A 25,822-nucleotide genomic window follows, 5' to 3' on the forward strand; every position below is an offset into this window, starting at 1 on the left:
AGGCAAAACAAAAAAAAACTATTTTGACAAAAAATGACATAGGCGATTATTTTAACAGTGTGACAAAATGGTTTTATTTTATCTTTATTATGTCTGATTACAGCAGATGAGAGCGCCAGAAATAAAAGGATGGGGTGGATGCATCTCATGTCGATAAATTGCATCCATGTTTCCCCCACTTGCATCTTAGGCAGTGGTGGAAGAAGTATTTAGATCCCTTACTGTAGTAAAAATATTAATAACACACTGTGAAATTACTCCACGACAAGTCAAAGTCCTGTATTAAAAATGTACTCAAGTAAAAGTACAAACATATCAGCATCAAAATGAACTTAAGGTATCGAAAGTAAAAGTATTCGTTATGCAGAATGGACCCACATGACTGTTTCATATATTCTAAATATATTATAGGATTAGTATTATTATTATTAATGCATTTGTGTAAGCAGTGTTTGAATCTTCTCAAGGTAAAATACTGTCAGGAAGTTTATCAAAAAATGTCTCATCACTTTAAATGTATCATGTTTTTTATATTTAATCTCAACCTGAAAAGTAACTAAAGCTGTCAGATAAATGCAGTGGAGTAGAAAGTACAAGATTTGCCTCCATAACCAAAATCCTTATCAAGAAAACTATGGAAAATGTCTAGATATCAGCTCTTAAATTAAACTCTTATGAGCTATTTTTGTTATTATCATTATATTTGTCCATACAAATGTACCTTTAGTTGTACCAGGCATTGAAATGAACAAGAAATTGAAGAAAACAATGGTCTAATAGTTTGTTCCATGACTGTATGTGTGGAAGAAGGTGTGTTTTCTTCTTCTTTAAATAAGGATTTTAGAACTCCAGAGCAGGAGGTGGCGGCAATGCACCAAATAAGCCGGTTACCAACCGCCGTAAAACAAGAAGAAGTAGAAGACGAGGAGGAAGAAGAAGCAGGTAGACCTATGTAGGCTTATTATAGGTGACTATAATATTATGTGTTCACTGCATGCATAGGCTGGTTCACTGTTTATGAAGAGGTAAAGATTTTGGTGTATTTACCGCGGCTCCATGGTGTTAGATGGGTCTATGTTATACTGCAAACGTCGCTAAGTATAAATATCATTCTGCATCAACAAATCAGCAGTAACTATAAGTTGAATTGAAATGCGACCAATATTAATCAAGTTGTTCGTCTTGTGATTATGATTTATTGAATATATATATTAGGAACAAGCTCTGAGTGACGTGCATCAATCAGACATTAAGAAAACAAACAAGTGTCTTCTCATGATGCGACTATGAATTGAAAATGCAAATAAACTTTGCACACGGACCCCATGAAATGTAAAGATTATCCATCAGATTTTTTTTTTAAATGATTAGATCCATGCTTTTCAGAGGAGCTAGTCTTTTAATATGAATAAGAGCAGAAACGCACCACACGACTTGCTTTTTAACCTCTGACGTGGAAACAAATGCATCACCTTTGGACCTGTTGAAAAATCAGTCAACCATACTGGAGCCAATTGTGAATTAGCACATTATTACACTACTGTAATACAGTAAATGTTGCACTACTTCAATAAATCTGTATTTTGTATTTACCATGTGATAGAAAGTGCTCAAAGGAAGTAAAATGATTTTTTTTTAAACTGAATTTGGCATTCATTCACTTTCCCCCTCTTTCCTCAAAGCTAATGAGATGGACAACATGGTGACAGACAGGAGGAACGGGCCACAGACAGACTTTCTCTACTGTTGTGGAGCCATCACAGAAGTTCTTAAATTTGGCTCCTGTCAGTTACACTCTGGACACAAGGTGCTTTTTCTCATCATTCCAGGTGAGTTGGACAAACATTCTGTATCCATAAAATCACACCACTTAATGCTTTTTGTATGCAATTCATTTTAAAAAAAATGCAGAAGCAAGTGCCAGAATTTGAAAATAGAACCCTGCTCATGCAGCCACCTCCTCTACCCTATATGCTAAGTCTGACGACAAAGCAAGGAGTACTTGTTGTGTAGCAAACATTAGTTTAGTATAATAAAAGTCTGAGAGGTAACTGTGTCTTAACAGGAAACCCACAAGTACTCATGGCAAAGCAACCATCAGATGTACTTGAAGCAAGGAGTACTCGTTGCAAACAGCCTGAAGAAGTAGAATTAAAGCCAAAGAGGTAACTGTGTCTTAACAGGAAACCCAAGACAAGGGAGTTTTTCAAAGTAAATCCCCACAGACTAACTATATCATAATAGGATGTTAAGGATGTAGCTGTTTTGTAAAAGTCAGACACACAGTCAAAATGTCTGTTTTCATTATTCTTATTCTGCATACTTTCAACTACATAAACCATTCATCTATGCTCATGTTCAGCTCTTTTAGGACATGTGTGCTATTACTTTTCTCATTTCGAACTTTTATATATCTTTTTACAGATTCTGGCTTATCCTGATTTAGCTGGTTGCTATGGTGATTAGGGCAGCATATGAACTTCTTGTATCTTAAGAACAAGATCCATCACAAGATTCCTGTTAACAAATACTGGTTACCTTGACAACTGATATATGCATACATACATATACAGTACAGTACAGTACAGGCCAAAAGTTTGGACACACACCTTCTCATTCAATGCGTTTTCTTTATTTTCATGACTATTTACATTGTAGATTCTCACTGAAGGCATCAAAACTATGAATGAACACATATGGAATTATGTACTTAACAAAAAAAGTGTGAAATAACTGAAAACATGTCTTGTATTTTAGATTCCTCAAAGTAGCCACCCTTTGCTTACTAGAATATAAGACATAAGTACATAATTCCACATGTGTTCATTAATAGTTTTGATGAATCTACAATGTAAATAGTCATGAAAATAAAGGAAACGCATTGAATGAGAAGGTGTGACCAAACTTTTGGCCTGTACTGTATATACTTTACTGTATGTAATCTTAGAAACATGAAGTTTATGACACTTGTTGCAAAGTAGTTAAATGACTGACACACACATGCACACGCCACAACTTGAAAATTGTATTAAGAGGCCTGTTTTGGATGTTGTTTTCCTTGTGTTATTCTGCTAGTGGAAATCGTTTGTCTGATTATCTGGCATCTAGGTAACCCAGGTGTTGTGGGCTTCTACAGAACCTTCATGCAAACACTTTACAGTATGTTTGGACAACACCATCCAGTGTGGGCTGTGAGCCACGCTGGCCACTGTGTACCACCAGACTCCATGGACATGGTCGAAGGTATGGATTATCCTCAATGTTAGTGTGGCTCCGTCTAGTTTTACTTGAAACGCACACTTCAATTATGGAGCGTGAGGATGTAGTTGACGCGTGTCTTATACCGAAAAAATCCCACAGTTTCTTTCTTATGGTTTATTGAAAACCTTTCATTTGAGCATTACAAACAATAAACTGCAGCAATCCAAAAATAATAATAATTATGAGCAAGGTCAAAAACTAGTGTGCTCTCCTCGTCTCCATAATCCTAATTAAAACAAAGTAAGCAATTATGACGTTACACACATCTCAGCCAATAAGAAGAGTGCAATTCCTACGAACCAATAGGCATTCCTACAACCTCAATAAAGAACTATAAACTTATGAAATACAAATCTGAATTATTTATCAGTTTCTCTACAATGTACAAAATGGCTCTAACACTCAAGTTCTTTACATTTTTGCCATTTTCCCGCTAATCTAAAATCATTTGAAAAGAGAGCATGAATAAATATGCTGCTTGAATATGGAATGTTCATCACACCCGAGTTACCAGCGAGTAACTCAGCCCAGCAGACATGTCCACCTGTACACTTTTTACCTAGCCTGTAAGTGATGGTGGAAGAAGTATTCAGATCCCTTACTTAATAAAAATACTAAAACCACACTGTGAAATTGCTCCACTACATGTAAAAGTCCTGCATTCAAAACTTACTCAAGTAAAAGTACAAAAGTATCAGCATCAAAATGTACAGCATTATAATTTTCTCAATGTAGGCTCATTTTAACTATATATATACTGTTATGTGCTTTAATTTATAAAAAAAAACATGTCTAATCACTTTAAATTTCTCATGTTTTTTATGTTAAATCTCAACCTGAAAAGTAACAAAAGCTGGAAGCTAAAGTGGAGTAAAAAGTACAAAATTCGCCTCAAAATGTAGTGAAGTAGAAGTATAAATTAACTGTAAACTGGAAATACTCAAGTAAAGTACAAGTACCTTAAAATTGTACTTGGGTAACTTAGTTACTTTCCACCATTGCATGTAAGGCATTTTGACATCACAATACGCTGGTATGACGCAAAAAAAAAGCTTTAGACGTCTGTCAAAAACAAACTGGAGGCCGAAGAGCAGAAAGAAGAAGAGTTTGACCAATCATAGCAGGATTCATTCTTATTCACCCTGCCGTCACCCATGTAACAAGCCAGGATGATTATAACAAACAAATGTGCAATTTAATTTCTATTTGCATCCTTAATTTTTTCTCTGTTTCACTGATGTGTGCTGTACAAACATAGCTCATAAGAGTTTAATTTAAGAGCTGATATCTAGACATTTTCCATGGTTTTCTTGATAATAACCATAATCATTATCAAGAAAACCATGGAAAATGACTAGATATCAGCTCTTAGATTAATCTTTCATGAGCTATTTTGTTGTTATCATTATATTTGTCCAAACAAATTTACCTTTAGTTGTCCAGGCATTACAATGAACAAGAAACTGAAGAAAACAAAGGTGGTCTAATAATTTTTTCCATGATTATATGCATCAATTTAGTGCACAAACAGCAGTGACACTGAAGATTTATCGTAGGTTGGCAGGTCTGGGCTAGGTGAACATGGACACCAAAGAAAGTATAGACACATTTGGAAAGATTCTGACATAGACAATGTACTTGTATATCCCTTCTTATACAGATGCCTCTTCAGCAGCAAAGAGGGACATATTCGGTCTGAACGGGCAGATTGAACACAAGCTGGTCTTCCTCGCACGACACGTTCCCAAAGACACCAACCTAGTCCTGATTGGACACTCTATCGGCTGCTACATTATTCTGGACATGATGAAGAGAAATCCTGAACTCAAGGTGAGATGCAGTTATTTTGGCACATAACATTTTCAGGAGGACAACAATAAACCATTTTAACACTAAAATCACACCACTGGCTCATTAAAGAGGTGACATCTTTGCCTAAGAGTTCTTATACTGAGCAGTTTGTCAGATGCTGATTAAACAAACCCTAACCTGTGTGGTCAACATTAGATTAAATAGGTAGCAGATTAAATGACAGGGAAGTATTTTTATACTCAGGCAGTTTCGATAACTTATAGTCTGTGAATCTTTTACCTTTATAGACCCTTTTTCAGCCAACGTTACAAAAAGCCTTTACAAACTGTTCGCAGAATCAACATATCTGTTTGTTGCGTATATGGTTGTGTGAATTGCTATTCTACCGGTGGACTAAGTTTTATAGGATTCACAGGATCACGACCATTTCAGAGCACCATTGTGGCTGCAGGCGATTAAACGTGTGGACTGGAATGAGGACATAATCAAAAATGCTTGTGTCTGTAGCGCCCACTTTATATCAGGTAAGGTTATCTCTCTACTCTTTGATTTAACGGGAAAGCCTTGTTTACATTAGTGATTATCTGTACTATGTAGAAGATTATTCAAATGCTTGTGTTTTATTTGACGAGGCGAACTCCAATGGAGTCCAATGACGCCTTGTCTGCAAATAAAACACAAGCAAGTTTGTTTAGCTTAGCAGGCTACTAGCTAAATCTAACGCCAGCTTATCAAACTCTAGCTGCATTTGATTACTATTCTACATAGTACAGACTATCACTAATGTAAACAGGGCTTCCCGTTAAATCAAAGAGTAGATAGATAACCTTACCTGATATAAAGTGGGCGCCGCTGATGCGAGCATTTTTGATTATGTCCTCATTCCAGTCCACACGTTTAATGGCCTGCAGCCACAATGGTGCTCTGAAATGGTCGTGATCCTGTCGGAATCCTATAAAACTTTAGTCCTCCGGTGGAATAGCACTTCGTACTACCGTATACGCAACAACAACCAGACATGTTGATTGTTGGTCAGTCAGAACGGCTGGAGAACAACACCACACAATGCACGTGCACACGTTCTACGTCATCATTGTGTACAAACAGTAAAAGGGTTCATTATTTGTCTTGTTTTTTTCCTGACATTCCCAGACCGTTGAAGTGTTTTTCATAACCTCTTTATTTTTGATGCAGATTATAAAGGCCATCATGTTGTTTCCCACCATCGAGCGCATGGCTCAGACTCCTCAGGGGAAGGTCATGACCCCTGTGCTATGTCACATGCGTTATGTAGCCTACCTGCCTCTCTTCCTGCTCTCTCTTCTGCCCGAGGGACTCAAAGCTGGGCTGATCAAACTGGTGTTTGGTGGCCTGCGCTCTCTGGACCACAATGTAGTCCAGCCTACTGTAGGTCTACTCAGTGGAGACTGTGCAGGTTGGTTTGACTTTGAGCTTTACTCCTGTGATGTTTATAACATTGACTTTTTGTTGAGAATGTTACACAGGGCCATTCTGCATAACGAGTACTTTTACTTTTGACACTTTAAGTACATTTTGATGCTGATACTTTTGTACTTTTACTTCAGTAAGTTTTGAATGCAGGACTTTTACTTGTAGTGGAGTAATTCTGCAGTGTGGTATTAGTACTTTTACTGAAGTATGGATCTGAATACTTCTTCCACCACTCCCCTCTGGTGTTCTCTCCTTTTTTATACTTATTGCAGGAATTAATAAAATTTTAATTATCTGTTTTTCATACTCCTGCAAATGTACATTTTATAGGAAGTAACTAATAATTGTAAAACTTTGTACATGTGCCTAGATCTCTGCTGACTCTTAGTAAAGACTAAACCTGTGTCTTTAGTTTGATGTGGGTTCAACAGCCTATATTTAGTTCACATTTCTTCTCCCACTGCAACCTGTCTTGTTTACTCTTCAGAGGTGGATGTTTTTCCTGCAAAACGGATTCTCAGAAATTGTGTAACCTAAGTAAATCCAGCAGAATACATCATCCACCTCCGTTAACATGTCCTCTTTTTATTTGTTGGATCCTACCCAAAATGCATATGCAATATGGAGAGAGATGCACCTTGTACACAATAGCTGTACATTAGAGGTGGGAAAAAAATTCATACACCATAGTATCGCGATTTGCGTGGCAATATTATATCGATTCATTGCCGCCAAGTATCAATATTTAGCGTTCAGACAGCCGGCGGGCCATCACTATTTTCACTTGTTTTTGTTTTTTTCAGAGGCTGTAGTGGGCTCACTTTTAGGAATATATTGGATATACTGGTGTCCTATGAAACTAGAAGAAATCTATCGACAGGATATCGTGTCGGGAAATTGTCGAAATAACGCTGCAAAGTTAGGCTTTTTCTATGTTTCATTCAAAAACACTCAGAGCAGTGAAGCTTAAAGTTGAGGAAAGTTTGATAAAATGCTGCAGTTGTTGTCGTCCATACATGTTTGATATCAGTTCAGTTCAGTTCGATTGAATACTTTGTTGGTCAGTCTGTGGGTTTGACTCTTATTGTGGAGAAATAAAAAGACTGAAGTGAGATGAATAGACTGAGAATTTCCTCTGATTTCACAAAAACAATTCTCGATTTAATTTAATTTTGTGGACAAAAAAATGCTGTTAAACAATCGCAACATATTGTATCGCAATACTCACCATATCACAAAATGCTTAAAATCGCAATAATATCGTATTGTGACTCAAGTATCTGGATAAAATCGTATCGTGGGGCCTCTGCTGATTCACACCTCTAATGTACATGTACATTATGCTCCACCTTTGCTTAAACATGCATCTAAAAAAAATGTTTGTTTTATTCACAAAAAGGAATGTGCTTTTTTATCTACTCAGTCTGACAAAAAACAGTGAAGAGACCTGTGTGATTTGTTCTTCTTTGTAGCCAATGCCATGTACATGGGGGGTCAGGAAATGAGGAAAGTTTTGGAAAGAGACAACATAACCATCAAGGAAAACCTTGAAAAGGTAAGAAAAGTCCTCCCGTTATCTTCACATTGAGACTTTTCTCTGTACTTCATAGTTATCTGAATATTTGATGACATAAAAGCCACATGAGACATAAAAGACAGCATGCTCACCTGAATTATAAGTTAATTATTTACTTGTGGCTTGGTTCTTTTAGTTGTCATTGTGTATTAAATCGAGAAATCAACACCAGTAGTAAACTATTTGTTTCTTCTCTCTTTCAGCTTATATTTTATTATGGAGCTACAGACCACTGGTGTCCTGTTCAATATTACCACGACATCAAGCAGGACTTTCCAAATGGAGATTTGAGACTGTGTGAAAACGGCTTCCGTCACGCCTTCGTCCTGGATGCAGGAAGAGAAATTGCTAAAATGGTGTTTGAATGGATCAGTAAAGATTTGTCGATGTGAGTTCATTCTTTTCTCTGCGTGATGACGCTGCAGAGATCCTGACCAGAAGTTCCTTTTTTTTTAATCAGCGATAAATATATATATTTAATATTAATTAAAATGTGTTTTTTTGTCATTATATTGGCTTACTGTTGTTAATTTTGTTGGCATTCATCTTATTCATGATTTCAAATATAATTTATTGTATTTTTCATGAGTAGCTGTTAGGGATGGTAGTTTGGAAGAAACCTGCCAACTCCAGCATCTACATCGTAAAGATCAATTAAGGCATACATGGGTAAAATAAAAGATCTATATACAGGTCGATGCAAAAGCCTGTTTTGATAACGGACGCTTTTATTTTGAAAGGACAAAAAATACTTCCTGTCGATTGTAAAACTAATGTTTCATGTTTTAGAGACATGAGGTTAGTTTTCACAGTAAATTTGCATATTTAAGAGTGTTTTGTGTTTAAATAAGTTTATGATAAATTTAAACTTAGTAATTCATGCTAGCAAGGTTTGATACAGTAAGCTAGTTTTGCTCAAATTAATACTCTTGTATTTCTGTGTGTTTTATAATTGTTACTGCAACTTTTAGTTTGCAAACTATAGCTTTATCCAACTTAATTCTCAGCTCATTGACTTATTGTACAACCGCAGGAGTGAACGCTCGCCGTGTTTTAGTTCAGTGATACTGATACGCAGTCATAGATACAATTAAGATTAGATACAACTATTACATAATATTTATAATAGAAGACATTAGGCCTATTAAAGTAAAAGCTCCACACTCATTTTTAACTTCTGTGAAAGCTGCTGTGTTCTTGTCAATTTCACAGTGTAGAACGGACTACATTTACCCAGTTTAGCTCAATTAAAACTTGAATACCGTGGATTAAATACGAAAAAAATATGAGAGGTAAAGGGATATTCTTATATGGTATGTGAATGCTAGCGAATATGGTATCTTCCCATGTCTCGGTTATTTTGAAGGAGAATTGAATTGAGAAATAATTGAGATCAGAAGGATACAACTATGAGATCTCCTCAGTTTATCCCACTTCTCAAGTATTGCTCAAATGGTTTTCTCAGCTCAACCTTCTTTGTCTTAGTGATGTCTTATCTCTTTTTAGCTTATCTCTTGCTCCTAAGGGTCCCTTAGGAGAAGTAATTCAGAAACAAATGATCACAGAATGAATATGAGAAGCTCAAACTGATCTCAAGAGACGAGATTTAGCAACACATGAGAAACTCATTTTTCCTATTGGTTGGGGTGAACAAGGTGCTACAGTCTATACTTTGAAGAAAATGTAGAGTTGCATGCCATTCATTTTGATCTGGTATGTTGTACCGACTGGAACAGGGGCCGAAGGCAGGGGGTTGCGGTTCTAATGTCCCACCCCTAGAACCCCCTTACTTTTAAAATCGCTGCTCCACCTCTGTCTCCATGCATTAAAGCTTCCAGCAAACATGAGTCCTGATGCAACAGCAGCAGCGGAGACATGAAATCTGAGTACTTGGCACATATTGGACCTCAGATCTGCACAGGTGAGTGTAAAGTTCTTCTTCAGGTTCAGCTCTGGATATTAAATGTTGAACCCGACTTGGAGAAGTAGTGTTAGTGCTGACTTGCTGTGTGCAAAAGTATGTTTAGTTGTTTATTCTGACCAAAATATTCTCATATTGTCTTTAACTGTTTGTGAGCAGGAGTGTTAAAGTGAAGACCTGTCCACGTAGAACAAACATCAAATTTTCTATTAGTTTTTAAACTCTGATTTCTGAATGCTCCTGCCTCATATGTGTTCATATTTTTCCCCAGACTAAATTTTGACAATATTTGTTAATGAATAATGAATAACAAAATGAAGTTGTTAATGGAAAAAAATCAGCAAAACTCTTCTGAAAAAGAACATTTCTTATCTGGTATATATGCACAATTCTTCAGCACAAGATTCAGGAAATTATTTCACTATATAAGTCATTCAAATTCTGACAAGCAAAATCCTTTATTTAAAAAGTAAGTGCAATTTTTTCTTATTCTTTATCAAATCATCAAAAAAACAAGTAAATTCCTGGAAGTACAAAATGACAAAGTACAACATTTTTATGAAAGAATACAATTCCAATTGCTTAAGTAATTACAAAAAAAGGCAACATTATAATGAAGTAAGCAAAATCCTTAATCATAAGACAGCAAAATCCTTAAGTACAATATTTAATGCAGAATTCCTTAATAACACAAATGATTACCATCCCAAAGTACAAAATTAGGCAACGTTCCTTTCAAAGAAGCAAAAGATTAATTCTAAAAATATGCAGAAACCTTTATTACAAAAAATGAGCAAAAACCTAAGTACACAATTTTGTGAAATCATAAAAAAAAACCAGTAAATTCATGAAGCACTTAAATAACTCAAATTCTTATGTAATACTAAATTCTTGCAACTCCTCAATCAAAAATTCACTAAATTCCTGAAGTACAAAAATTGGCAAAGTTATAATAAAATAAGCAAAATGCTTTATGTCAAAAATTATACAAAATCCTTTAGCACAATATGTAATACAAAATTCCTTAATAACACAATTAAATTCCTGAAGTACTAGAAACAGGCAAAGTTATGATGAAATAAGCTAAATCTAATCATAAAAAGAAAAAGAATTTTCTTGAATAAAATAGTAAATTCCCAAAGAACAAAGATATGTCTAAATTCTTAGGAGATAATAAAATTCCTCAAATAAAACAGTTGACAATTTCAAAGTCATGAAAAAAATCTTTAAAAAAGAACTTGGTGAATTTCCAAATAAAAAACAAGTTAGATCCTTATGAAATAATACAATTCCTCAATTATGGAAATTAAGGAAATTCTTATCAATTAAGCAAAATCCTTTATGATAAATTCTTTTTTTCTAAAAAATCTTTCAATCTATAGTGAAATTTTATGAAATAAAAAAAATCCTGACATACAAAAATAACTAATTCTTGTGAAATAATGCAATTAATATAATTATAAACATGATTAAATTCCTGAAGTACAAAAAAATCAGCTCATGAAATAAGTAAAAGCCTTTATGATAATAATTTTAAAAAAGAAGGTAAACCTTCAGTTCAAGCTTAAATGAAATTCTCATAAAATGACCTCTAATGCCTTTTGGTTTTAAAATAATTGTATTTATTTTTTAGCTAAATGTAATCCTGCTGCCAAGCTCTTGCTCACAACAGTATACTGACACATAAAGTGAAGTCATAAAGCTCATATCTGGCTGACAAGATGGAACATATTTGACTTTGTTTGTCAGCTACATGATGTTTTTTTAAATTATGGTTTTATCACAAACACCAACATATCCTCGCCGTGGCTCCAGATGTGGTTCACCAACCTTGGATGTGCTGCAGGTCTACAGATCCAACAGTAGGTGGCTCTGTAACATCTTTCTCCTGTTATCTCAGGACTCGACTGTCCACATGTCCCCAAATATGATTCACACATCAGATATTACAATACAGAATTTAGCAGTTATTTTGCAATGTTTCTCATTTGTTTTAAACTAATATATATTATTATTCTGCGGACATTGTTCCTGATGGGCCTGGGTCGGTGTGTTTTTGGTCTGAATTGTGCCGGCTGCTTGCTGTTTTGTTGTCGGCAGTAAGATAAATTTACTATATAATGTAATATAACAAATCCTGATTGAGAACTTGATGCTTGGAGGGGCTACTCTGCTCCCTGAGCTCCTTCCTCTTCAGTCGGCCCTCCATCAGCTGCAGGAACACCCAGGTTATAATAATCCAGCTCTATGTTCTCCTGTCTGCCCGGCTTCTGTACCCTGTAGACCCTGTAGGTCTGGAGAGACATGACAGCACACAGATGTGACTTCCTGCTCTCGTCAGTTCAATGAAACACACCTAGTGCTTTAATCAACAGACGAGTGTCAGTACCTTAAAATAGAAGTAAGAGGCGATTGCCAACAGCAGAATCAGCGGCAGTACGACCGCTCTGATGACAAAAGGTCTTGGATCTGATCAAACACACGGACAATCATCACATCACACAGAGAGACAGTAGTCATGTTTCCTTTAGAGTCGAAGCAAATTTCAAAGCGAAATTTTGCGCGGAAGAAAATGCAAATTAGGAACGTTTCCATCAGCTGCTTTAGAGCGAATAAACAAAGCTGCATTAACGTACTCTCGTCAGAAGATGGCAGTGTAATGTATTGCTGTAGGCAACAGCTGCTGATTGAGAGAAAACTTATAATTGTTCTTTCATGTCAGAGGAAACAGCTGATCAGTCATGTGAGTTTAATGTTCGCTACGTCAGAACTTATTCAGAAAAAGTGTTTCCATCTACCGTTTAACTTTAACATTAACTATTTGTCGAAAAATGACAAGAACCACCTCAAGTAAGCGTAAAAACTTGTATGCATATTTTCTAGAGTAGATTTTTTAGTTTTTTTCCCATCAAGGTTTTCTCATGAAATTCTTCAAAGAGACATTTGTTGACGGAAACACGACTAGTGAGTAAGGTTGGGAAGAGAGCGTTTGGTCTCCAGGATAACTCTGGTTCTCTGAGCTCTGAGTGATGTATCTGAGCCCACCGCCCTGCTTACTTCTGTCCAGTAGAAGAAATACTCTTGTCGAAATGTCGAGTAAGAGGCTCAGGGCTGCTGTGCTGTGAGTGTGGCAGCAAAGTTTTAGTGAGTGGTGCTTCTCACTCAGTTCTCAGAGAACCAGAGTTATCCTGGTAAACATGCTCTGTCCTACAGTTCAGTGTTTGTCATTTATACACTTTGTATATAAGTTTGGTTACTGTATGACCTGTGTAACACAGTGACAGGAGTCATAGTCATTGTCACTGCAGCAACAACAACATGCATGAACTCTGTTCATACTGATCATTTTCAGTCTGTTTGGATGAATCATCTTGTCCAAACCTGCATGTAAACATTCAGCTTACCTAAAACAGTGAGAGAGAGCTGACGGCTCTCAGAGGAGAAGTCATGAGAGAAAACATGGACATGATAAACACAGCTGTAGCTTCCTTGGTGGGCGGGCTCTGCGGCAGGAAACAGGAAGTGTGCAGAATGATAGACAGCTGGCTGAGTGAAGTTCTGTGCTGAGTTGGAGGAGCTGAAGGTGAGCTGGAAAGAGCCTCCTGGGTACTGGGCCTGGATGGAGCAGCTGATGGTGAAGTTGGAGCCCCTGAACACCTGAAGCCCCTGCTGCTGGGCCTCGGAGACCCCATTCTTAGAGGAGGAAACAGAGATGTTGGGCTGAAGCAGCAGGTCTGAAAACACAGAGAGAAAAAAATATGATGTCACAGGTCTGAGCGTCAGAGACAAACAGACAGGTTCCTCCAGGTGTGTCCTGTCAGGTGAAGATCAGCAATCTATGGAGAGTTAAAATGTTTCCGGAAACAAGTCCACCTTCTTCATGTCAGGATGTCGTTAACTACAGTTCAGTCCGAAAGAAACCACTGACTGTCACTGTGACAGAGGAAGAAACGTACTGGAAGCATTACTGTCAGATATTGGCGAGAGTTTGTAGGGAACGAGTGTGTGGATATCAACCGACGGCCTGTTTTCTACTTGTTTGTTTGTTTGTTTGTTTGTTTGTTTGTATGTTTGTTTATTGGGGGGGGGGGGGGGGGGGGGGGGGATGGCAGAGATGATGTCACTGGTGGCTTACCCGAACAGGTGAGATCCAGGAAGAAGGAAGAGGAATCTGATGTTGCACACTCTCTCAGAACAGATCCAGACTGAACACAGTAAGAACTGATCTTCCACACAGAACTCTCTGAGGACTCCTCTCTCTTTCCTACAGAAACAGCACAGCCACAGTCCAGCTCTCTGCAGACAATAGCTGCTGTCTTCAGGGTCCAGTCAGATAAAACACCATCATCACTCACTGGTCTCCATTCTCCTTCATGTTTCACCTCCAGTGTTCCTGCACAACGACTGTCTCCTCCCACCAACTTGACAGGCTCTGAACAGAAACAAGAGAGTCATCAGTAAAAGAATAAAGTGAGTTTCATCAGAACAGAAATGAACCAAATCAAAGCTGCAGCTCCTCTTCTACCTGAGCAGGTGAGTCCAACAGCTCTGCCAGGTGAGCAGATGTTTCTATCTGAGTCTGAGCTTCTACAGTCCAGGAGAGAAGACTCATCTCCTCCACACTGGAACTCTTTGGTCCACATTGGAGCCTCCACTTCTCCATAGAGCGCCCCCTGGAGGACTGAAGGAGCCCCACAGCCAAGCTCCCTGCAGACCACCTCTGCATCCTGCTGGTCAAAGTCATCTTCACACACTGAGGACCAGCTCTGGTTAGACTGGTCAGACTTTACCTCCAGTCTGCCTGAGCACATACTGGTCCCATTCACCAGCCTGACAGAGTCTGGAAAGATGATAGAAGATAAAACAGAGAGAGACAAGAGACACCAGACACAACATAAAAAGATGTCATCAAACAACTAGTCAGTGATTCAAACTGGACTCAGCACAATTCCAACAAAAGTAACTGGTATTGAACTTAAATTTTATTTATTTAGTTGTAATCCTGCCGGCAAAAGACGGACGTGGATCAGCTGAAAATGAAATATCAGAACATAGTTCAAACAGGTAGGACTGAAGAGTAATAGGCTCATAGCTTATTTCATTTGATTCATAATTGACTGATTTAAGGAGCCTAAATAAAATTCAGTGGCTATTTCAATATGCAGGAGATGTTTCAGTGCCAGGGTCAATTTGCCTTTCACTCTGAAAACTATATATTTTCTGATACGCTCTGAAGCGCGGATATTATTTTAAAAAATCACAACTAAAAAAAAAACCTGCAACGCAAAGAATGTGCTCTGAGGTGAGAGCATGTCCATGTGTGTTATGTTGCAGATGTCAGGGTGGAGAATGTTGTTGAGATAAATTATAGTGTGAGGAAAAACGGTAACGTCCCATAAGGAAACTATCAGGGTACCAAGCACATGAATTCAGGCTCTCAGATCCTCTCGCGACATAAGGCTGTGTGTATAACCTTGGCTTCTATATCAACAGGACAAGAGAAAGGGACACCACATGACAGCAACAAGCTGCTTTAGCATCAGTAAGAGTAAGGAGTCTGGAAAAAATATGTGTTTTTATAGAAAACCTGCGTATTTATCTGCAGTGAAAAGGGCCCAAGTCAGAGTGGAGGGTTCAAAGACACGAAAGGTCCATAAAAGCGGAAACTTTATGCAGTCAGTGAGTAACAAACTAATATCCAAACAGGATTGTGATTCTGACTTACAGTAACCTGCTGATTAATGTGTTTCGGTGCATGCTTTGAATCAATGAGGAAATGAAAAGGTGTGTCTGTCTCTGAAAGAGGGCGGAGACAGAGAGAAACTCAGCGTATGTTGAAGAAAACCTACTCGCGAGCAGGTTAGGTACTTGGAGTCAGTTACCACGGCAACTCAGCCAGAGCTGAAGGTACCTCCCTTTCTGGAACTGGAAACCCAGAGTTTCCCTCATTTCAGGGTTAACATACTCAGAGTTTTCAGATAACCCGCTTTCTGGAAAAGGCCCCTGAAGAAGCAGACATGTTTGTTTGATATATAAACATGTATACATTATATCTTCCTACATTCTGCACCTGATTTACTGAGACAGCAGCTCATCAGACTCTGGCATGACTGGTGGAGACAGTCCACTGTTGTTCTAGCTGCTTCATGTGCCTGTCAACCTGGTTCATTACTGTCAGAGATAATGTCACTGATGCTTACCTGAACAGGTGAGATCCAGGAAGGAGTAAGAGGAAAATGATGCTGCACACTCTCTCAGAGCAGATCCAGAGTGAACACAGTCAGAACTGATCTTCCATACAGATCTCTCTGAGGACTCCTCTCTCTCTCCTACAGAAACAGCAGAGCCACAGTCCAGCTCCCTGCAGACAACAGCTGCTGTCTTCAGGGTCCAGGGAGGGAAACGATCATCACTCACTGGTCTCCATTCTCCTTCATGTTTCACCTCCAGTGTTCCTGCACAGCGACTGTCTCCTCCCACCAACCTGACAGACTCTGAACAGAAACAAGAGAGTCATAAGTAAAATAATAAAGTGAGTTTCATCAGAACAGAAATGAACCAAATCAAAGCTGCAGCTCCTCTTCTACCTGAGCAGGTGAGTCCAACAGCTCTGCCAGGTGAGCAGATGTTTCTATCTGAGTCTGAGCTTCTACAGTCCAGGAGAGAGGACTCATTTCCTCCACATTGGAACTCTTTGGTCCACATTGGAGCCTCCACTTCTCCATAGAGCGCCCCCTGGAGGACTGAAGGAGCCCCACAGCCAAGCTCCCTACAGATCACCTCTGCATCTTGCTGGTCAAAGTCATCTTCACACACTGAGGACCAGCTCTGGTTAGACTGGTCAGACTTTACCTCCAGTCTGCCTGAGCACACAGTGGTCCCATTCACCAGCCTGACATAGGCTGGAGAGATGATAGAAGATAAAACAGAGAGAGACGAGAGACACCAGACACAACATAAAAAGATGTCATCAAACAAGAAGTCAGTGATTCAAACTGGACTCAGCATAATTCCAACAAAATTTCATCATCAACAACAGAACTCATCTTTATAACACCACAGACTGCAGCAATTTACCATCACATTTACATTTAATACATTCTAACAACTGGTTTCCATTTTTAACACTTATATTTTTTTTTGTTTTTTTAACGGTAATGCATCATCACCATCTGCAGATTTGCCCCTGGCTGAGCTGAGCTGATCAGAGTTGTGGCCACCAGGTCATTGGTGCCTGTTATGGTGACAACCAAAGAACCTTTCTGGTGAAAACCAGTGGCTGAGAAAGCTGTCCAGCTGAAGAAGGCTGGTTGCTGTTTGGCCCAGGGGACTCCTGAAGCAGCAGACATGTTTGTTTCATATATATACATATACTGCATTCTGCACCTGGTTTACTGAGACAGCAGCTCATCAGACTCTGTCATGACTGCTGGAGACAGTCCACTGATGTTCTAGCTGCTTCATGTGTCTGTCAACCTGGTTCATTACTGTCAGAGATGATGTCACTGGTGGCTTACCTGAACAGGTGAGATCCAGTAAGAAGGGAGAGGAATCTGATGCTGCACACTCTCTCAGAGCAGATCCAGATTGAACACAGTCAGAACTGATCTTCCACACAGATCTCTCTGAGGACTCCTCTCTCTCTCCTACAGAAACAGCAGAGCCACAGTCCAGCTCTCTGCAGGCAACAGCTGCTGTCTTCAGGGTCCAGGGAGGGTGAGGACCATCACTCACTGGTCTCCATTCTCCTCCATGTTTCACCTCCAGTGTTCCTGCACAGCGACTGTCTCCTCCCACCAATCTGACAGACTCTGGACAGAAACAAGAAAGTCATCAGTAAAAGAATAAAGTGAGTTTCATCAGAACAGAAATTAATGAATGCTGCAGCTCCTCTTATACCTGAGCAGGTGAGTCCAACGGCTCTGCCAGGTAAGCAGATGTTTCTATCTGAGTCTGAGCTTCTACAGTCCAGGAGAGAGGACTCATTTCCTACACACTGGAACTTTTTTGTCCACATTGGAGCTTCCACTTCCCCATAGAGCGCCCCCTGGAGGACTGAAGGATCCCCACAGCCAAGCTCCCTGCAGACCACCTCTGCATCCTGCTGGTCAAAGTCATCTTCACACACTGAGGACCAGCTTTGGTTAGACTGGTCAGACTTCACTTCCAGTCTGCCTGAGCACATACTGGTTCCATTCAACAGCCTGACAGAGTCTGGAGATATGATAGAAGATAAAACAGAGAGAGACAAGAGACACCAGACACAACATAAAAAGATGTCATCAAACAACAAGTCAGTGATTGAAATTGGACTCAGCACAATTCCAACATAAGTTCATCATCAACAGAACTCATCTTTATAACACCACAGACTGAAGCAATTTACCAACACATTTACTTTTGATACATTATAACAATTGGCTTCCATTTTTAACACTTTAACCGCTTTTTTTTAATAATACATCATCATTGGCATATTCTGAATTTTATCCCTTTTGCTCATGTACTTCAGTCTTTGCTCTCAACACAGAAAGTTAAAATGTTTTCAGTTTTTCTTATTTTTCTGACAAGATCTGTAACCCAGAATAAAAACCTGTAGAGAAAACGATCTCTCCAATCAGAGTTGTGGCCACCAGGTCATTGGTGCCTGTTATGATGACAACCAAAGAACCTGCTGGTGGAAACTAGTGGCTGAGAAAGCTGTCCAGTCGAAGAAGGCTAGTTACTGTTTGACCCAGGGGATTCCTGAAGCAGTAGACATGTTTGTTTCATATATAGACAGATATATATATATTATATCTTCCTGCATTCTGCACCTGATTTACTGAGACAGCAGCTCATCAGACTCTGTCATGACTGCTGGAGACAGTACACAGCTGTTCTAGCTGCTTCATGTGTCTGTCAACCTGGTTCATTACTGGCAGAGATGATGTCACTGGTGGCTTACCCGAACAGGTGAGATCCAGGAAGAAGGAAGAGGAATCTGATGTTGCACACTCTCTCAGAACAGATCCAGACTGAACACAGTGAGAACTGATCTCCCACACAGATCTCTCTGAGGACTCCTCTCTCTCTCCTACAGAAACAGCAGAGCCGCAGTCCAGCTCTCTGCAGGCAATAGCTGCTGTCTTCAGGGTCCAGGGAGGGAGACGATCATCACTCACTGGTCTCCATTCTCCTTCATGTTTCACCTCCAGTGTTCCTGCACAACGACTGTCTCCTCCCACCAACCTGACAGGCTCTGAACAGAAACAAGAGAGTCATCAGTAAAAGAATAAAGTGAGTTTCATCAGAACAGAAATGAACCAAATCAAAGCTGCAGCTCCTCTTCTACCTGAGCAGGTGAGTCCAACAGCTCTGCCAGGTGAGCAGGTGTTTCTATCTGAGTCTGAGCTTCTACAGTCCAAGAGAGCAGACTCATTTTCTCCACACTGGAACTCTTTGGTCCACATTGGAGCCTCCACTTCTCCATAGAGCGCCCCCTGGAGGACTGAAGGAGCCCCACAGCCAAGCTCCCTACAGACCACCTCTGCATCCTGCTGGTCAAAGTCATCTTCACACACTGAGGACCAGCTCTGGTTAGACTGGTCAGACTTTACCTCCAGTCTGCCTGAGCACACACTGGTCCCATTCACCAGCCTGACAGAGTCTGGAGAGATGATAGAAGATAAAACAGAGATAGACAAGAGACACCAGACACAACATAAAAAGATGTCATCAAACAAGAAGTCAGTGATTCAAACTGGACTCAGCACAATTCCAACATAAATTCATCATCAACAACAGAACTCATCCTTATAACACCACAGACTGCAGCAATTTACCATCACATTTACATTCAATACATTATAACAACTGGTTTCCATTGTTTCCATTTTGGTTTTTCTGTTTTTTTAAAATACAACATCTGCAGATTTCTGAATTTTATCCCTTTTGCTCATGTACTTCAGTCTTTGCTCTTAACACAGAAAAGTTAAAAAGTTTTCAGTTTTTCTTATTTTTCGGACAAGACCTGTAACCCAGAATAAAATTCTGTAGAGAAAATGATCTCTCTAATCATAAAGGGAGAGGGGCTGCATTCTCCTTTACAGGAGTTGCCCAGGGGGAAGGACACCACGTGGGTGTGGAGATACTGACGAGTCCTGGCTGAGCTGAGCTGCTCAGAGTTGTGGCCAGTAGGTCATTGGTGCCTGTCATGGTGACAACCAAAGAACCTGCTGGTGGAAACCAATGGCTGAGAAAGCTGTCCAGCTGAAGAAGGCTGATTGCTGTTTGGCCCAGGGGACTCCTGAAGCAGCAGACATGTTTTTTTCCCTTTATAGACATATATACATTATATCTTTCTGCATTCTGCACCTTATTTACTGAGACAGCAGCTCATCAGACTCTGTCATGACTGCTGAAAACAGTCCACTGTTGTTCTAGCTGCTTCATGTGTCTGTCAACCTGGTTCATTTCTGTCAGACACAATGTCACTGATTGTTGCGGTGAGTCGGAGGTAACTTCTCAAGGGGAGGCTGATTGTCCCGTGTGTGCAGCGGGGAGCGCGTGCAGAGCCGGCAATCGTTCGTCCACGCCGCACCTTTCAGCTGTGTGTGAGGCTCCACAGGTGAGGCAGATGAAATAAAATTAGCTGCAAGGGAGTGGAGGAAGGTGGAGTAGGCGGTATCTTATGGTGGAAAATGTTTGTTGTAGTAGAGCGTGTGAAAACTGGTATACTACTTTTTGACTGACTGAATTGACTCTGACTTGGATTTGTGGACATTTGTACTTATTGGCGAGAGTTTGTAGGGAACGAGTGTGTGGATATCAACCGACGGCCTGTTTTCTACTTGTTTGTTTGTTTGTTTGTTTGTTTGTATGTTTGTTTATTTGGGGGGGAGAGATGGCAGAGATGATGTCACTGGTGGCTTACCCGAACAGGTGAGATCCAGGAAGAATTCGGAAGAGGAATCTGATGTTGCACACTCTCTCAGAACAGATCCAGACTGAACACAGTCAGACCTGATCCTCCACACAGATCTCTCTGAGGACTCCTCTCTCTCTCCTAAAGAAACAGCAGAGCCACAGTCCAGCTCTATGCAGGCAACAGCTGCTGTCTTCAGGGTCCAGACAGCGATATAGTCATCATTCACTGGTCTCCATTCTCCTTCATGTTTCACCTCCAGTGTTCCTGCACAGCGACTGTCTCCTCCCACCAACCTAACAGACTCTGAACAGAAACAAGAGAGTCATCAGTAAAAAAAATTAAGTCAGTTTCATCAGAACAGAAATGAACCAAATCAAAGCTGCAGCTCCTCTTCTACCTGAGCAGGTGAGTCCAACAGCTCTGCCAGGTGAGCAGGTGTTTCTATCTGAGTCTGAGCTTCTACAGTCCAAGAGAGCAGACTCATTTCCGTTACACTGGAATGCTTTGGTCAACATTGGAGCCTCCACTTCTCCATAGAGCGCCCCCTGGAGGACTGAAGGAGCCCCACAGCCAAGCTCCCTGCAGACCACCTCTGCATCCTGCTGGTCAAAGTCATCTTCACACACTGAGGACCAGCTCTGGTTGGACTGGTCAGACTTCACCTCCAATCTGCCTGAGCACAGACTGGTTCCATTCACCAGCCTGACAGAGTCTGAAAGGATGATAGGAGCTAAAACAGAGAGAGACAAAAGACACCAGACACAACATAAAAAGATGTTTTCAAACAACTAGTCAGTGATTCAGACTGGACTCAGCACAATTCCATCATAAATTCATCATCAACAACAGAACTCAACTGTAGAACACCACAGACTGCAGCAATTTACCATCACATTTACATTTAATACATTATAACAATTCTTTTCCATTTTTAACACTTAAACATAGAATAGTAGTATAAAAGAGGTGTTGGTTACTAATCACCAAACTTGAGACCCTTGTCAACTGAAATGATGGGTATGAATGATTGCTAGTGGCTGTACACCTCCACAATTTGTCCTGTTAGAACAGTGATATGAGGCTGGTAATCTGGCCAGTCCAATGACACTCTCACACTCTTTCTGCTCACTTGTTTATTTAGAATGAGATGTTATGGGCATCTACAAATATTTGCGTGTGTGTGTGTGTGTGGTAACTGTAAAGAGAAAAATAAATATGTAAACAAATATGAAAGTTTAAACATCTGAAACAGTAATGAATAAACAATATGATATAATATGAACAAGTTTGAAAATTACATACCCGTAAATCCTCTAATAGTGGCCTGTATTCCATTAGCGGGCGGGTCTCTAACATTGGCCGGGCTCGCTGTCGGCGGGGGTAAATAAAGGCCGGTCTCTAATAGAGGCCAGGGCTATTATTAGAACCAACGTTTTTAAATATCTAATTGAACGCAAAAATTTACAGATGAGACTGTTTAGCTCATTAGAAAGCCACCAGAGCCAACATTATGCTTGTGATAGTAACATGCAAGTACCACAGGGGGGCAATGTTTGCTAACGAATCCAAGCCACTACGGTAGCCTGGCAGGTCAATCACCTCGCTCTTGACCAACACATGAGACTTCAGTCACCGGTAAGCTAACGTTGTTTACCATGGCAGCTGCGGAGCTAAAGAGGAGACAAAAATTCAACATGGAGTTCAAAGAGACCGTGCTGGAATATGCTGCAGAGCACTCTGGGGAGCAAGCTGCTAAACATTTTAACATTGACCCGAAAAGAATAAGATACTGGAAAAAGCAGAAAATAGATCTAGCCGCAGCAAACAAAAAGAGAGCAAGACTGCCAGGAGGAGGGAAAAAAAGGTTAGCGAGGAGATGGACACAAAACTCTCTGAGTGGATCCATTCAATGAGGGACAATCATAACCAAGTGTCGAGAAAAATGATCCGAAACAAGGCTCTGGAAATCTACCCTACAGTGAGTGATGGAGGTGAGCGATTTCTGGCTAGCAGGGGTTGGCTACAAAAGTTTTTAAACCGAAATGGCTTCGCGTTGCGACGTCGCACCACAATGGCTCAGAAGGACCCAGATCTCCTCACAGAGAAACTTGTCTCATTCGTCGACTACATGAGCAAGACTGTCGTCTCGAAAAAGATTTCAGAGAAGGACATAATTGTTATGGACGAGACTGCCGTTTGGTTCGATATGGTGTCTCGCAGTACCATTGACATAAGAGGGACGAAGAGTGTTGCGCTCAAAACAACAGGCCACGAGAAAAGTCATCTCACTGTTGTCCTTGCTGCCAAGGCTGATGGCACTAAACTCAAGCCTTATGTTGTCTTTCGGGTGGCCATTCGTGAAGTGAAGGCAATGCAGCAAGAGATCTCAAGAGCAGTCATCGCCACATCTGCCAATGGCTGGATGAATGACGACTTGACCACAGCATGGCTCAGATCAGTGGTAGGCAAATTCAGTTTTCGCCCGCGCCTGCTAGTGTGGGATGCCTACCGCTGTCACATCAGCACCTCTACCAAACAGGAATTGAGGCCCTACAACATCACAACCGCGGTGATCCCAGGAGGCTGCACTAAGTATGTCCAAGCCCCCGATGTTATGTGGAACCAGCCCTTCAAAGCGAGCCTACATGCTTTCCAATGATGAGTGGATGGCTGGGGACGCGGACAAGCATTACACAAGTGGAGGGAACCTAAAAGCATCATCTCGCCGTCTGCTTGTGGACTGGGTTTTCACTGCGTGGGACAAGCTGAACAAGGACCTGATCATCAAGTCCCTCAAAGTGTGTGGGCAGTCTGTGAAACCCGACGGGAGTGAGGACGACCTCATACTGTCCTTCCGAGAGGGACAGGTATGTTGAAATTAGCACTCACGTCTATCACTATCAGTCAGTGTCTCTCTCTCTCTCTCTCTCTGTGAGCCTGTCCACTGTGACTTGCAATAACGGCCAAGCTAAATTAATGTATCGTTCCATCGCTGCTGGACGACAGGTCCTGACTGATGCCCGGCTGCGCGAGGAAGACAACAGACGCGCAGCGGAACATGAGGAGGACAAAGAGGAACTGTATAATAATTAACTTGTTGTATGCTGGCGCGAGTGATGAGGAGATTACAGGGAGAGATGAAGAGGAGGAGGAAACTGATGAGGAGGATTTTTATGGTTCTTAACTTCAAAGTGTTTACAATGCACTACCGGTATGTTTGCTACGTTTTTGTTAATTTAGCCTGAATTACCGGTATTTGTTGTTGGTGTTCTGCATACCATATGTAATGGTAACTGTATTTTTTCAATAAATGAACCTAGTATTTTATAGGTTCAAATAGACACAAAATCTCGTTTTTATTCATTCTACTGGTAGTCCGTTTTGCTCAAATAGAAATAGAGGCCTGCCTCTAATTCTGGCCTCCTTCCAATAAAGGCCTGGGCCAAGATGCGCTTGAGTAAAATAAAGGCCCGGGCCTATATTAGAGGATTTACGGTATATGATGACCGAATTGAACAGCAATGAATGATTCTAAGGAGAAGCATGAACTGAATAAGGGAGTGTCAATATTTTACATATTTGAACAAAAAGGCCCCGCTGCATATGCCTATTAAACACACACAGAACAGGTAATTACACAACGGTCCCTAACTGACGCCTAAGCGCTCACAGTACAACTTAACGGGAGGGAAAGTCCAACATAAACTATGCATATATTGATTATAAACATGAACATAAACATGATATAGAAATAAGTATGAGAATTAAAACATGGCGACAACACACACAGAAACAAACAAAACACTGCACTCACCTCTTAAGGACGCACACAGATATGACAGAAAAGGAAAGAAAATACAGTCCAAACATGAAATGGCGTGTAATCCAGATGAAACTATGAAACTGCAATGAAAGTTTAGGTATGATAGCAGTGTCCCCTGGAATGACAGCAACTGAACTGAGGAGAGCCTGCATCTGTCTCTTCAATTAAGATACTTAATTGCTGAAATCCTATTGGTCTAGGGACCGCATGCACAGCTGATGGTGCGAGTGGGTGACCTTCTGAACAAGTAGTAAGTAATACAGTAATACATCATCACCATCTACAGATTTCTCTAGTCTCTTACTTTTGCTCATGTACTTCAGTCTTTGCTCTTAACACAGAAAAGTGAAAAAGTTTTCAGTTTTTCTTATTTTTCTGACAAGATCTGTAACCCAGAATAAAAATCTATAGAGAAAATGATCTCTCCAATCAAAAAGGGAGAGGGGCTGTATGCTCCTTTACAGGAGTTGCCCAGGGGGAAGGACACCACGTGGGTGTGGAGATACTAACGAGCCCCGTCTGATCTGAGCTGCTCAGAGTTGTGGCCAGTAGGTCATCGATGCGTGTCATGGTGACAACCAAAGAACCTGCTGGTGGAAACCAGTGGCTGAGAAAGCTGTCCAGCTGAAGAAGGCTGATTGCTGTTTGGTCCGTGGGACTCCTGGGCCCCTTTCCAAGTAGAAGGTTCAACAAACTCTGAGTCTATCCCTGAACTCTGAGTTGATTTACCCTCAGATGTGAAACTCTGAGTTAGTTCAATCAACTCAGAGTAGGTTCACTCGCGCGTGCACCACTACTATAAAAAGGCAGCATTAATGGAGCCGCGATATTACGATTCACCATGGCACCTGCTAAAACAAATGGTTGAATTGTAAATCCTTATGCGAACGTATGGTTAGTTAGAACACATTTTAAGAAAAAAAAAAAGAAAAAAAACGACGAAGTTGCAACTGCAAAGGAGAGAGAATAATTAAATTTGATCACAAGGATAATATTACAGGTGAAAACTGGCGAAATGGTATTGCACTTAAATTTTATTAATTTAGTTGTAATTCTGCCAGCGAAAGA

General features: G+C 40.3%; 2 protein-coding genes across 6 annotated transcripts in view; one reads left to right on the forward strand and one right to left on the reverse strand.

The window, feature by feature from the left end:
- The first annotated feature begins 912 nt into the window (after positions 1-912).
- ldah (lipid droplet associated hydrolase) lies at positions 913-8,611 on the forward strand. Of its 5 annotated transcripts, none has more exons than XM_059353374.1 (7): positions 913-942; positions 1,683-1,829; positions 3,109-3,243; positions 4,922-5,091; positions 6,268-6,508; positions 7,998-8,080; positions 8,305-8,611. In XM_059353374.1, the coding sequence occupies exons 2-7, from the start codon at positions 1,691-1,693 to the stop codon at positions 8,491-8,493; spliced, it is 957 nt and encodes a 318-aa protein (XP_059209357.1). In that variant the 5' UTR covers positions 913-942; positions 1,683-1,690; the 3' UTR covers positions 8,494-8,611. The 5 variants fall into 5 exon arrangements, with proteins under 5 accessions (XP_059209357.1, XP_059209355.1, XP_059209358.1 ...); XM_059353372.1 differs by having other exon boundaries at positions 924-967; XM_059353375.1 differs by having other exon boundaries at positions 929-952.
- A 2,881-nt stretch (positions 8,612-11,492) lies between these two features.
- The window catches only part of LOC131987772 (scavenger receptor cysteine-rich type 1 protein M160-like), a 45,656-nt gene continuing 31,326 nt past the window's right edge, over positions 11,493-25,822 (reverse strand). The window contains exons 18-30 of the mRNA XM_059352635.1: positions 21,329-21,643; positions 20,938-21,234; positions 19,357-19,671; positions 18,970-19,263; positions 17,922-18,236; positions 17,540-17,833; positions 16,610-16,924; positions 16,223-16,516; positions 14,548-14,862; positions 14,158-14,454; positions 13,427-13,756; positions 12,412-12,491; positions 11,493-12,316 (exon numbers count right to left, since the gene is read on the reverse strand). Of these exons, the coding sequence (XP_059208618.1) occupies positions 12,188-12,316; positions 12,412-12,491; positions 13,427-13,756; positions 14,158-14,454; positions 14,548-14,862; positions 16,223-16,516; positions 16,610-16,924; positions 17,540-17,833; positions 17,922-18,236; positions 18,970-19,263; positions 19,357-19,671; positions 20,938-21,234; positions 21,329-21,643 (3,590 nt within the window). The 3' untranslated portion in view covers positions 11,493-12,187. The remainder of the gene's footprint in view (positions 12,317-12,411; positions 12,492-13,426; positions 13,757-14,157; positions 14,455-14,547; positions 14,863-16,222; positions 16,517-16,609; positions 16,925-17,539; positions 17,834-17,921; positions 18,237-18,969; positions 19,264-19,356; positions 19,672-20,937; positions 21,235-21,328; positions 21,644-25,822) is intronic.

The sequence above is a fragment of the Centropristis striata genome, chromosome 16, assembly GCF_030273125.1.
Source record: "Centropristis striata isolate RG_2023a ecotype Rhode Island chromosome 16, C.striata_1.0, whole genome shotgun sequence".
Lineage (NCBI taxonomy): Eukaryota > Metazoa > Chordata > Actinopteri > Perciformes > Serranidae > Centropristis > Centropristis striata.

Bases quoted from the DNA above. Each gene is read 5' to 3' on its own strand.
- ldah (XM_059353374.1), top strand. From the start codon at position 1,691: ATGGACAACATGGTGACAGACAGGAGGAACGGGCCACAGACAGACTTT. The intron at 6,509-7,997 runs GTTGGTTTGACT...TCTTCTTTGTAG, and splicing joins ACTCAGTGGAGACTGTGCAG to CCAATGCCATGTACATGGGG. The intron at 8,081-8,304 runs GTAAGAAAAGTC...TCTCTCTTTCAG, and splicing joins TCAAGGAAAACCTTGAAAAG to CTTATATTTTATTATGGAGC.